The 14,775-nt window shown below is 27.8% G+C and overlaps 1 protein-coding gene across 1 annotated transcript; it reads right to left on the bottom strand.

The window, feature by feature from the left end:
* Nucleotides 1-139: 139 nt before the first annotated feature.
* Nucleotides 140-6,561, bottom strand: Tsp_01847 (putative inositol transporter 2; the record flags this gene model as incomplete). The annotated part of the gene is made up of 11 exons (XM_003377609.1): nt 6,547-6,561; nt 6,294-6,479; nt 4,814-5,006; nt 4,487-4,652; nt 4,200-4,426; nt 3,097-3,211; nt 2,877-3,031; nt 2,664-2,805; nt 2,278-2,569; nt 414-509; nt 140-214 (listed from the first exon to the last, which is right to left on the bottom strand). Coding segments are annotated over exons 1-11 (1,662 nt in total), but the record flags the coding sequence as incomplete, so codon positions are not given.
* Between the last annotated feature and the right edge of the window lie 8,214 nt (nt 6,562-14,775).

The raw sequence follows: 14,775 nt of genomic DNA, 5'->3' as shown, positions 1-14,775 counted from the left end.
TTCTTATTCTGCCTTCTGAAATCAACTGGGGTCACAGGTATGTTTGTGAAATATTAGTCGAATTTGATTTGTTTCTTTAACGTTGATAGCATTTAGATTTGAAAAGTTGTTCACATATCAAAAAGTAAACGGCGGTTACCAGGTAGATTGGAGCCTTTTCCACAACACGTACGCCGTGCGTACACCGCATTATTCTGCCAAAAAGCTTGAAGAACTGAAAGTATTTCAAAATTTCTTGTATATATGTATTTGTATATTTTGTCTTTATATGCTATGATTTTATTTTAAGGTAACCAATGTCAATTTTACTTCTCAATATTATGACGGTACAAGTGATGATGGCTTCGATTCTGAAACTCATTCATCATTTCACGTGCCTAGCGGTTGTTCTGGGGAGACAACGCCTTGCTCACCAAAGAATCAAGACAGTCCAAAATTTCTTGATTCGAATATTTTGTCGCCACCGCCGCCTCAGTTTCGCTCCAACAAGATAAATCACGTGGAAGTGCCTGAAATTGTTGTGGTTAACATGTCCAATCAAGAAGAAGAAGAACAGTAGATTCAGCGATCTGCTGCTAATTTGTTTTAATCTCTTTGTTACTCTGACTGTAACGTTTTCATCTATGCAAGATATTTCCCTCAGGAAGGCAGTATCATTGTTCGGCTGCAATCTGTTTTTCTCACATTCAGTAGCATGATGATGAAAAAGAAATTCATAAGTGCACAATTTGCACTATAGCAATTCTATTGGTAAGCAGCATCTTCTTAGAAGGAAAAGGCTTAAAACTTTTTTACACTGGTCCTTGGTGTGCTAATTAACAGGAAAAATTTTTAATACAGTTTTCATCACCGGTGCTTTGTACTCGTTCAGCACTTCAAAATTGCTTTATTTTTTCACTTGAATAAATTTTAAAGCTGTTTCAATGTTTAAATTATGCAAAGTTTTGCAACCAGTAAATGTTGTAAAAGGCAACAGCAATTGCCTTTTTATTTATCATTATGAAATTGAAATATTTTTACTTTTTTTCATTTTTTTAATAATTAATTAAAGTTAAACTTACAAAAATGCGTAATTTGTATAAAGTTAATGCTATGTGTCATCATTTTGTGTTTGTAAAATCATTAATATAAGAAATTAACAAACATTTGTTTATTTTTACATTAAAGTTAAGTAAATATGAATTTTACATATGAAAATTATATATGCAAGCAAATTTGCTATTTACTTTTGTTTAAATCATGTCATCTTATTTAAAAAAGGCAAAACAGAACTACCATTTTTATTGAAATAAATGGCTTTTATTAAAATCCAGTGATTTATTGTAAAATATTGCACAAGGTCATGACTGTTAATAAAACACATCACGCATTAAATTGTTTATTTTGATTTTTCCATTTACAATATGTACATTAAAAACAACTGAGGCAAGAGAAGTTCATGCAAAATTTCAAACTGCTGATTATAACTGTCAAATATAAAGTTGAGCGTAACAAATAATGCATAGTTGCATATTGCATTCTACATTTTGTATATAAACATATGTTTTCTACATACAGGCAGCATTTGCTTATTTTACATAGAAATACAGATTAAAAGTAAGGACAATTTTCTATGAATTATAAAAGATGGTATCCAATATTTAACATCAGAATCTGGTGGTTTTCTCTGCTTCTTCTGCAACGGTATTTATAACAATGTCAACAGGATGAACTTTTGAGTTTCTGGCTTTTACCACCTTCTTGGCTTTTCTAATAAATTTAAATGTTTGTTTTGAAAAGTACATTTTGAAAGTAACAGCATAAAAGCCTACTTTTCATTGTATATCCATGAACCTCTAAGTAAAATTTCAATGTCTTCAATGCTGATTCCTTTTGTTTCAGGCACAATCAAGTAAAATAGGATCATTCCAATGGCACTTATTGCAGCGTAGAGAAAGAATGCTCCTAAGTAATATAATATTTTAAATATAATAAAGCAAAAGTTTGGTCTTTTTACCTTGGCGTGTAATTGCTCTAGCCAGTGTTAAAAATGTAAGAGAAATAATCAAATTAAAAAACCAATTTACAAACGTTGCAATAGATGTGCCGGTGCTTCTGGCCCAGTTTGGATAAATTTCACTGAAATTTTTTATAAAATAAATGAATAAAATATGTAAAAAGCTTCAATATTCTGAACATACGCATTAATGGTCCAAGGCACACCTCCCATTCCTAAATAATTTGCGTTGTATTAAAGTTATTATTTAAATTATTTGTTATCAAAGTTTTCTTACCAACAGAGAAGCAGCATAAATAAATGGCCATTGCAAGGATTGGAATCCATGAATATTTTGTTATACAGTAGCCATAATCAAATTGTGTATTTGGTTCTGCAAGTTGAATAGTTTCTGACGTTAAGGGTGATGAAAAATCTTTCCTGGCACAACGTCCGTAGTTTGCCCATTGATTAGATTCCACATGATGGCCATTAACTACAGCGCTGTATGTAGAAACGCAAGAGCCATTTGATGATGGGTTGCTTGGATCATAACAAAATCCACATGATTCTTGATAAGAGCATGCGTCGCATCTAAACATGTAAATTTAATATGCTATGTAATTTAGTGGGATTATTTAAAATGCATAAGAATGCTTTGTTATAAAAATGGAATAATTTTACGTACCCTAAACCACGACATGGATCAAGTATCGCTAAATCAGCGAATTTTCCACCATCGTATTGCATTTCATCAAATTCATGGACAGGTGAGTCCACTGAAATCATGGTGAATCCAATGCCAAGAACAAGCAAACTTAAAACAACACCTTAAAATTGAAAATATTATATGCAGCGAATCAGCTTATTTAATAATCAAATTTGGCGCTACCTAAAGTACTTCCAAGTAAAACTTTTCTGCGTCCAACTCTTTCAACGAGATATATTCCAATAAATGTGCAAAAGAAATTGAAGCCTGAAGTAACTGCTGCCATCCAAATAGCCATGGTGCGGCTTCGGACACCACCCATTTGAACAATCGAAGCACTGTAATACCTAAACATTTAAAATATTAAAATTAACATTGTTGGAAACAGCTTCTTTTCAATGTTGATACGTACATTACGGTGTTAATTCCGGACAACTGTTGGAACATTTGCATCGCGCATCCAATTACCAACGCTTTTCTAGTTTCAGGCTTTTTTATCATTGCAATAAATGTAAATTTTTCTTTTCCTAAAAACATTTAATAATTATTATTTATTTAAAACGAGGACTTCTTTTTCTGATGGCTTTAAGTCATCTTTAATTTGTAGAACGTCGTTTTCAAATGTACAGCTTTGTTTGCACTGCTATAAGTACTATTGTCTAATGCAGTGGTTCTCAAACTTTTCTCGGCTGCGACCTATCGACTTGGATTGCATATTATAAAAGGCAAGGGGGTTAAATAAAAAATATTAGTTTAATACTTTTAAATTTTTTAATGAATACACCTAATTATAATTTATAAGTTTATTAGTTAAATGTACAATGATGTGCATGCGAACAATGGGTTTGTTTCCTGTTTTGTCTTTGACGTCCACACTAATACGTTTTAGTTTTAGATGCAAGATGTTGGATAATTGTAGTTTATTTCGAAATTTGCTTTCAATTCCAATACTGCTGAAAATCTAACTTTACAAATGTGCAAGTAGTAAAAAGAGACAGCACTTTTAATGCTGCAATGGAAACATTTGGATATGTTAATCTTTTATGATCAAAACTCATTTTAAACGAAGAATCTTCAGACAAATCGATTAATTATTCGTCTGCCTTTGTGGATATACCTGTAGCCACAACATCGGGGTGCTGTGAGAACCGGAGATAGTGATTTACAGATCATCAGTAACTGAATCAAAGTTTAATTGCTCACCCAACAATTTTTGATGAGTAATTTGAAAAACTCTCCTAATGAACATAAAGACTACTCCCTTACTTTGACATTTTACGCAACCCACACTTTGAGAGCCACTGGTATAATGAATAATTCAAATCAAGTCATTTTCTAATTTAAAGATGGAAATTGTTATTGATACCTTCCTGCTTTACCAAAAATTGCCGACATCAACCCAATTTGAACATTATTTAAAATAAATAAATAAAAATGTCCAATAAAAGTAAATAATAAGCATAAAAGGAACAAATCAGTGCTTGTACAATTAAATAAATTTAAATAAGTGTTTACCTTTAGCTTCATTGTCTTTTTCCCTTTGTTCTTGGGCATCTTTAATTTGATCAATATCATTCTGAGCCAGTTTCACGCCGGTGTCATCTTCTCCATATATGCCGGTCAAAATGTTGAAGGCACTTTCAACTTGGCCTTTCATTGCCAGCCAACGGGGACTTTCAGGCATGAACATAAATCCAATAAATTGTATAAATGCAGGAATAGCAGCTACGCCCAACATGAGTCTATTTTCATTTATTCAAATTACAGTTAATAATTCAAATGTAAAAATTATTCTCATTTACCTCCAGTTCACATTATCATCTGGAATGTAGCTAAACGCTGCGTTTAATAAGCCAGATACCCAAAAGCCAAATGTGATGAGCAGCTGGAACATTACAATCATACGGCCACGGATGTGCGGTGGTGATGTCTCAGCAATATATGCAGGAATTGTCATTGAAGAAATGCCTGAAATTTGAGCGGTGCAATTAAAATAATTTTATAGAAAAACAAAAGTTGCATTTTATTACATTTTAGTAAAAATGAAATATTCAAACAACCAGAACTAGCCTTGTTATGCAATACAGTCAAAATATTGTTTTATTTTAAAAAGTTTGAAATGAATTTACCAATTGCAGCTCCAACAATGACTCTGCCCACAAGCAGTACTTCTCTGCTATTAGCTGCTCCAAGAATAACAGATCCAATAACGAACAATACGCAGGAAAGTAAAATGGACTTTTTCCTTCCATATTTTTCATTCATCCAACCACCGATAAGGGCAAAAATTGCTGCAGCGCCAACAGTGACACTTACAATTAACTAAACTCATTAGAAAAAAAATATACAGCATTATAGTTTAAAATTTCATTAAAGATTCAAGATTTAAATAATTAAAGTTAAATAATAATAAAAATTAATATTAATTGATGAAAATGTTTCAAAAATGTTTATGACAATGCGAATAAAACAGACTTATATGGTTGTGTGATTAAATAAAAATTTCCTGTCATGATTGGAGTTCTCAGAATGCGCATTGTTAAAATAAATTTGTAAAAGTAAGATGTGCTGCACTGACAACTGAAATGATCGTAATCTTTGAAATGTTTGTCAGAAGATGTTAACAAGATTATGAATAATAAATTATGAAAAATGAAAAAAGATACATTTTTGAAATAACATTACTACTTTCTATCACTTTTAATTTTCATTAAAAATTGATCAATCATTTGCTTATTCAATTTTGAAATTTCTTTAGGCTGCATTTTATTATTTTACAAATTTCTATAATGAATGACTGACTTCCTTTTCAACCTTGAAAGTTTATCTTTTTTAATTCAATAAAATTACTTGTCAAGTTTCAGTTCGAAAGTGAAAAAGAAGTGAATATAAAATAAATGAGCATTATTGAATAAATTACATTTATACAAATTACTTAAATGAAAATTAATCATGACAACATCATTTCTGGTTTACAAAAATTGGGAAGAATAATTTATGAACCATTTGATTTGCTATTTTGTTAATTTATAATACAATTAGTAAAATATGAAAATTGATTTCTGATCACATGTTATGTTATGCTATGCTATGTTGTATGGAAGATGTAGTTTTTACATACATTCCATGCTTTAAATTATATTTACATTTACTTTACGTTTATGTTTGCTAGGTTGAATTGATTTTAAAAAGTATCAACACTTGAATAAAAATTAAATAAATACTTTGCTAACAACATAAAAAACAATAATGCATTTGTCAGTGTACAATATGATCAACTTTTTGTTCAAATGATTAAGCGCACTCAAAAAAAACTGAAAAGTGCATCTTAATCAACAAATAAACAACCAACTGTATAAAGCATGTTATACTTATGTTTTTTTAACTTTTCAATAATATTCAAATACATTTCAAAGAATTCCAGAATAACAAGCTGCAGTGTTTTGTTGTTGCTGTTGTTGTTCACAAAGTAGAAGAATCTTTAAAAATATTCTTACTGATAATAAACAATAAATAGAAAAGCAACAAAAAAACTTATGCAAATGTGATGTAATTTGAATTCTGCTGTAAACAAAATTAAGATAGGAATTGCAAAATACGATGGCCTACCTCCTGCCAGATATCATCCAAATCAAATTGAACTTTGACAATTAGCATAGCACCCGAAACAACACCGGTATCATAGCCGAACAGAAAGCCACTCAACACAGCTATCAAAGTAAGTATGATCACTTTTGCAGTGATCTTAGTTGGTCGAATGTTAAGTTGCGCGTGCGTGCTTGCACTACTGTCAATCTGAAATAAGTTTATTAAAAAAACAGATTAATAGAGATTATTTTAAAAAAATATATATATTCCATACCGAAATGTGAACCATACTTGGCGTTGATCAAGCAAACAATTTTGTAAACAATAAAGCAGAGCTATCAGCAGAATATAGCAGCAATTTCGAGAGTCTGGTTTTTACATACCTGTTGAATTGAATCAGATTCGACTCATAAATAGATGACAATTTTTGAAACGTGCCTGTCAAGACAAGTTCTTGCTTTCAGAAATGTTCCGGTAGAACAGGAGAGCTTGCATTATAATAATAATAATAATAATAATAAGCTTGATCGACTGGCCAATCGTTATCGCTTTAGTTTCATTTTGACGTCATGTACAAAACCACCTTATGCAGTTGTGACATTAGTTGGGATGACAAATTTTTCCGCCACTTTATGATTATATGATAATTACTTTTCATTACCGATATGTCCATCGTTTGTCAAAAATACTGGCAATAATCTCATTGATATACATAAAATTAATGAGAATGAGAATTTAAAATCTTAATCAAATGATGATCATTACCTGACAAATAATGGGATATCAACTTTCCATTTGTGATCCATTGAGGTATTTCATTTATTACCACTTAACTAGCTTAACCAGATGACTTGTAGAAGAATTCCCTTGAACAGCATGCCATGCTAATCAACCAACCAACCAACCGTTAGCTATTTCTTCTCATATCTTAACTTTACAAAATAAATTGTCTCATTGCATGTAATGCATGTTTTTGTAACTAAATTTATTAATTTCACTGTGCAGTACTGCTTCAGAGGAACCACTTTCCAAGTGTAAAATAAACACAGTGCATCAAAATAATGCGTAACTTATTTTTATACAAGATTTCAAATTATACATATTATACATACAAATTTACTCAAAAAATTAATCATGTCCAATATTTCATTCTTCATAATAATTTCAATGCTATCTATCTTTTGATTATCTCAAGTTTTTTAATTATTAGCGATACTTTCAGCAGAACACAACTGAGGCATTCAAATCTTAATTTTGAGATATATTTAAATTAAAATACTCTTAATGTTCTCAAATAAAATTTTTTCAGGTTATGTTCTGTCAGATATGTAAGCACCATTGCTTGAATTGTAAAATTTTTAGAAAAAAAATGGTTCAGCCATTATCATCTGTTGACAATCAGTCCAATATTCAATTCTTGGCATTTTTATTTATGAATTTTTAATTAATGGCAAATTTTTCCAATATTTCATTCAACAAATACCGCCGTGAAGGCATTAATATGCGTTATTATTACAAAAAATAATTGTTTCAATTATCACTTTTCAAATATGACGGCAAAAGTATGCGCATAAAATAAAAAAATAAAATTTCTTTCAATTATCCAGAAGTAATGTTTCAAAATAAAATAACATACAAAAACTACATCTGCACTTTATTCTAACTGCATGATATGATACAAGTCCATTTTAAGCTTGAAAACATTTGATTAATGATTATGCAAATTTCATGTCAATATTTAATGGCATTATTGGTAAATTATTGATATCAAACTTGAACATGAAGCAGTAGCGACTAATTCGTTAAACAGTCAAATTGATTTTTACGCTTTCATTACTTTCCATCAAGTAGCATAAGAAGTACTGCATTAATATTTCTATTTACATTTAATTGAAATGATCATACAAATAAATTTGTCAGTGCGAATCTTCAAATATTATTTATGTGTGAAGGAATTTTGTATAATAATTTACCACTCCATATCAACATTTGTTGAATTTTTTTAGACTTTCTTTTTGAAATAAAAAAAAACTCTTTATCATCATTACTATTGTAGCTGAAATATTTTAAAATTAAATTGCACCGCTTGTATGAATTAACATGCCAACAATAAACAAAAACAAAAAAATTAAAAATCACGCAATCATGTCATGATAAAGTTTCAAAACTTTGCCCTATATTTATTTGAAGCTTCAAAGCATTTTTAAAATATGGCATATTTCTTGTTATGGCGTTTTGTAAAGTTTAACGCAAACAGAGAAATATTATTATAAACAAATACATCCGGTAAAAATTATATTTTTTACATGTCTGCTAGCATGAGAAGCCATTGATCAATGTACAAATAGCTTTTGTTCACGCTGTGGTTCCATAACAAAAAATTTTGTAATAGAGCTTTTAAATAGAATCTGAAATCCAGTTTGAATAATTTTTATTTTCAAAGCCCTTTTTAAATTCATCGTTTTGTAATCATTATTATCAAAAGCATAAACTGTAGGCTTCATTTTTATTTATTATTTTTTAAAATTAATTTGATATTAAAAGTTTAATGATACTTTTCAACATGCGCTGATTTATTATTTATTTTACAGTTTTATGCCAAAAAGTAACTTTCCAGAAAATAAATTGGAGTTCAAATGTTACTTTCAAGGGTATGCTTCAGTTTTGGCGTTTTTATGTAGCAAATAAAACAATCGATATTATTTTAAAATGACTTATTTCATTTAAATATTCTCAATTTTACAAACATCACTGTTGTTGCTGAGTTTGGGATTCTACAGCTTAAAATAGCTAAATGTACTCTGTTAATAACCTTTGTTTGGTTTCTTATTCAATTATTTTAAAACACGCACATTTGAAAAATATTTCAAATGGTTTTCAGCTTTTTTTAAATAAATTTCATGAGTTTTAATAAGTTGTTCACATTTTATAACAGTTTTCAGCTTTCATGAATGTTTCACAATTTGGATCTCAGTTAGCTTCAGTAATAAGATGCTCAGGGTTATCTCTTTTAAAAATAACTGCTACTAGGAAACAAATATATATCTATCATTTAATTTATTTCTTATTATTTTTCATTAAAAATGTTATATTTTAATAATAAAAAATTTAAATGAATAGTCACACTGCATTCTTCCAACACTGAAAATAAGCAAAATACTATGAATTTCCCAGCTTTTTGAACTGTCATTTATTTTATAGGATTGATTTATTCAAATTTGATGTTATAAAAACTTCTTTTTATGCTTTAAAGTTTCTATTCATTGTGTTTGTTCAGAATTTTAAGCTTCTTTACTAATCGTTTTTTCAAGACAATACTCACTGAAGCATTGCACAATATTTGCATGGATACTGTTTAAATAACTTATAAAATCAATCAGTGATGGAAAAAGTATATATTGTAGAAAGTTTCCTTTCGATTTCAAGGGCATGTATTCAAATGAAAGTCCTAAATTAATTAACACATCAATTAACAAATAACAGTAAATTTTCTTTAAAGCATGTACAATAAACAAAGAATAAATAAAACGCAGTTGATTAGTTCAACAGAACTGATTAAATTTTAATAATTCTCATTTCAACATTTATCATGCTCTCTCATGTTGATGATCACAATAAATATATTTCATTAATTTTCTCCATTGAAATATTTACAATTCACCTAAGATAGTGCTAAAGGTAATACATTTTTAATATTTTTGATTGCATATAAAATTAAAATTTTCTTGGAAAATAAAATTTTCACATTTGAATATTTCAGCTATTCATCATTCAAATACGCTATTGATTCTTTGGCAGGAAAGTGAATTACAGTTTATACAAAATTTCAGAATTATAAAGCTGACTTGTTTTGCAAATAATGATAAACGAATCTATTCTACGAATAGGATGCAAATCAGCACATGAATATGCTTTTCGGATTAAAAATTTTATTGTCATTTTATATAATTTACCATGATATTTTCATTTTATTTAGTACTAACGAACAGCTTATACATGCTACCTCTACAAATCAAGATGCAACATCGGAATAGTTGAACACAAAGTGAAATTGAAAATTTTCCGTTTAACAGGGTGTATCTACTAATAATGACGTATATATATATGAATGACATTGAAAATATGAACATATCTTACATTTACAATATAACATTAATATCATTTATGCATAGTAAAAATTGCCTTTAAATATCAGGTATTATTTATACAGAAATTTATTTTTAAAGTTTATATGGCTAATGAATTCTTAATTTTCTGAGTATTGTGAAAAGGTTTTTTCATTTAAAAAATTGATCTAATTTAAGCATCTTTTTCAACATTTAATTAAAACCCATTGTCAGATGTAATTTTCTCACCAATTATAAAGTATATTGCGGTGCATGAATTAATGTTTCATTGTTTACTTTTATTGCTATCATAACCGTGACACATTGCATTATTCGTTGTCAACAAATAAAATGCCGCCATCTATATATCAGAAGCAGGTTTGTTCTAAATGCATCACTGCTACAAAGTGATAAACAATGTCAGCAAAACTGGTTATATATAAATAATAATGCATAATTTGTAAACTGCAGATATTTGCATTATTAAAGCATACCATTTCTGACCAGATTTGCATAAATATAATTTTTTAATTACATAATTGTAATTAACACAACCAATAATAGCATTATTATTTGGACAGGCACAGTATTAAGCGGTGGCTAATATTAAGCAGCATTAAGTTGTAATTGAATGTAAAAATAATAACTTTTCAACTCAATAATACGACTTTGTTTTGCTTGTTATTACATTTTACAACGTTTTCGTTAAATAATTCAGTTTGAGGATTTCAGAACTTGATAGAAACTTCTTACTTGCTATCAGAATAGTTAATCGCTACATGTAATGTTATAATGCTTCATTATCCAGTTAATCACTTTGCGTCATAATAAAAACTAAAAATGGTCAGTGCAAGAGTTATTTAATTAAATATTTTTAAAATAATATTTATGCAGACATCTGTATGCAACTATTACTTAAAAGTAAACTAACTGTTACATAAGTTAGTGCATGAAATGACATTTTAAAATAATTATTCTACATGATTTAACCATATATTTAACAAACAAAATCATTTATTTATAAACAACTGCTTTTTATACAGCAGGAAATTCAACATTAAAGTGACTTTTTGTTAAGCACAATTATATGAATAAAATTTATCATTCAATATTACAATTAATAGTTAGTAGATTGACATTCGATTATATTAACACTTCTGGGAAATGATGTCTAAAACTTTTTCTTAAATTTCTGTACATTGTTTATATTGCGAACGTTGTATGCTTTTTGAAAAGTAGCTAAATATAATTTTTTTTTCTTATTAATTATTATTTTATTAAAAGGTTAACTTGAAAATTTCTTCTTCAATAAATCATCTACTTTTCTTAAATTTTACTGATATTCATTAATGGTTTTCAATTGCATCAGTTGATCTTTTTCGTTATTTCTTAATTTTAATATTGCAGCAATAATTTGGATAAGGAAATAGAAACAATTTTAGTTTCACATTTAGCATTTTAATAAATGAATGCAAAATGAACAAGTTTAACATTGTTTCATTTCAGCTGCTGAAAGTATTTTTTGATGCTCCTGTTTTGGTTTGGTAATATATTTCATTTTTCCAACGTACGGCTTAATAGCTTCTATTTCATGTCACATGCACGAGAAATATATTTGATTTTTACGTTTTATTAAAATGAAATGATGAATTATTTTGAATCAAAACACACATATGAAAAAATTTTTTAATTTCTGAAAATTGGTAGCAGATTTAAAAGCAACCATGCTTTTTTCTTAATATTTCGTATTTGCATATTATAATCTGTCGTCCGTCCCTTAAAATATGATCTTCTTCCATGAAATTCAAAAGTGAAGAATAAAATTATTAAAATTAAAATGTATTGTTTGAATGCTCTGTAAATTCTTTTTTCTTATATTTTATCATATGAATATATTTGTTATTACATTAATTAATTTAGTAATTATGTTAATTAGTTTCATTTATTGAAGTTAATAAAAGTTGAAGAAGTAACTAGAAGAGCAAGTGAGAATAAAAATATTAAAGCGTTTTTGACTTGAGATTTGAGAAAATAAAAGCAGAGAAGCTGGTGCACTGGAAACTAAAACAAATAACAAAGAAAACAATTTCATAACTTTTAAAGTATGAATTTACATACGCATAAATATGCAAAAAAATCAGAGCCGCTGCAAAAGTAGTAAGCTGCTTGCTGTAATTTGTTATAATTGGAAATGCTTTTTATTGAATTATTATGAGCTGAAAAATATTTTATCAAAAAAATGATATTTTTTGGTAAAAAGCTTTCTTAAAATTTTAAAAGTATTTTGCTCATATGCTTAGAAATATTCTTTTACAGATGTATTTAATAATTTGTTCATCTGATAAAAATATAATGGCCAATTTCATTTTTAAATGATGCAATTTTTATAAAAGCTTTTTAAATAAGAACTTTTAGCACTGTCAGTTTAATTTATTACTAAACATTGATGTATTTTTGTTGAGCGCATAAGCTAAATTGTGGTTATAAGATTTTATTCTGCATTATGACAGCTGTGAATGGTAAAATTGTACTGTTTTTGCATTTAATTAAACAAAATATTTCAAGTCTATTTCAAATGCATCATTGCAGATAAGTTAATTACTATTTAAAAATTATTAAAGATGATAAAATGAAAATTGACTGTATGCTTAATAAGTATTTAGGTGATGCTATGCACTTCATAGTATCCAGTTTTTTATTTTTCATTTTGACATTTTCATTCTTCTGGAATAAAATAATACAAGTTTCTGTTTTCCTTCTTATTCCATCCAATTACCAACGCAAAAAGCATTGCACAAATCTATTCATGATATAATGAAATTCATGTCTTGATTGATGCTATTTTTGTTAATAATAAGTATTTCATTTCAAACAGTTGCTGGTATTTTTTAAAAGAAAAAGTAAAATTTGCTGCAAACCAAAAGAGTATATTTTATTCATAAGCTGCTAATTAACTTTGATGCACATTGTGACAAAAGTTTAGAAATTAATTTAAATAAATAATAAATTGCTAATTATATTGTGAAAAAATTAGTAAATTGAACATAAAATTTATAAATAATTATCACGATACGTAAAAATCTTGCAAAAAATACTTTAAAAATTACTTTGAATCTTTCCCAAAGTTAATGATTAAATTAAATTTAAATCAAATATTTTTAATTAAATTGATTTAATTAAATTTTGAAATTGAATTTTAATTTTGATTATATTAAATATTTTAACCTGAAAATATTAATGACTAAATTCATTAATTTTCTTATAAGTTAATTTTGACGTATTTTTTTAATTGAGCTTATTGACAACGTACATGATGACGCCTGATTTGTTTGAGAATAGTTAGTGATAACTTTTTATTTCTTGAAAATATTTGCTACTTTTAAATTGCTGATGAGTTACTCAATATGAATTGCCTTTCGAACTTTTAGCTTATTTCGTTAATGCTGTTTATTGTGATATTTATACAGATTATTCTTAAAGTTTAAAAGAGTTTAAACTTTTTGTGAAATACTATAACTAAGCTTTGAAGTTTAAAATTGTAGAAATAAGAATGAAAGCAAACTTTAACAGCAATGAAATTCGATTGAAATAATTCTTTGCTATGCAAATTGAATCAATAAATCATTCTTGCTTCTTGTTAGAGTCAATGAAAATTTATGCTTTCATTTGCTACTGAAACAAACCAAAAAATATTTGTTTTTATTTCTACACCACAATTAAACGCACAAAAATGCGTATGTCAGTGCAATGAACTTGTATGTCCATGTACAAATAAATGACATTTTCCATCAAATTTCCGTTTTACATAATGCACGTAATGAATTCGAGAAAAACCGCTTAAAGAGAAAGCATAATTTGTCTTACTCTTCAATGAAATGAAGACAGAAAATTTGAAAACCGTTAAACTGCAAAATTCTCTTTTTTCATATGAACTGCATTACAATTACAATTGCAGTTACGGTAAAAAACTTTGCAGTTTTAAATAAAGCAAAATGCAAATTTAAAATATTAAATTCAAATTATTAATATCATTTCTGAAAAGATATAATCAATATTTTGTCTCACTAAATAGTCTCACCATGATGAAGTGAAAAGTATTCCAGTTGAAATTAAAAAGCTGAATAAAATCGTGTATAAAAACATCTGAAGATAAAAATTTTTTGGACACATCTCACTTTTGTCTTATGAATACTGATTGCTTGTGACATTATCAAAATTAGCTATTGCATGCTTCAGATGAAGTTATAGTTATTCATTTATATGTTTCCCTTCCGTTTTATCATATGTTCCAAAAGCTGAAAAATAATTAAAAGAGCAATTCAACAATGGGTAGAGAGGATTCCTTGCTACATCTAACTTTGGCAAAACTGCTTCTAGACTATCTAGCTATAAATAGT

The sequence above is a fragment of the Trichinella spiralis genome (assembly GCF_000181795.1).
Source record: "Trichinella spiralis strain ISS 195 chromosome Unknown Scfld4, whole genome shotgun sequence".
Taxonomy (NCBI): Eukaryota; Metazoa; Nematoda; class Enoplea; order Trichinellida; family Trichinellidae; genus Trichinella; species Trichinella spiralis.
The sequence above is the reverse complement of the archived record's forward strand: the minus strand, read 5'-3'. Positions and strand labels throughout refer to the sequence as shown.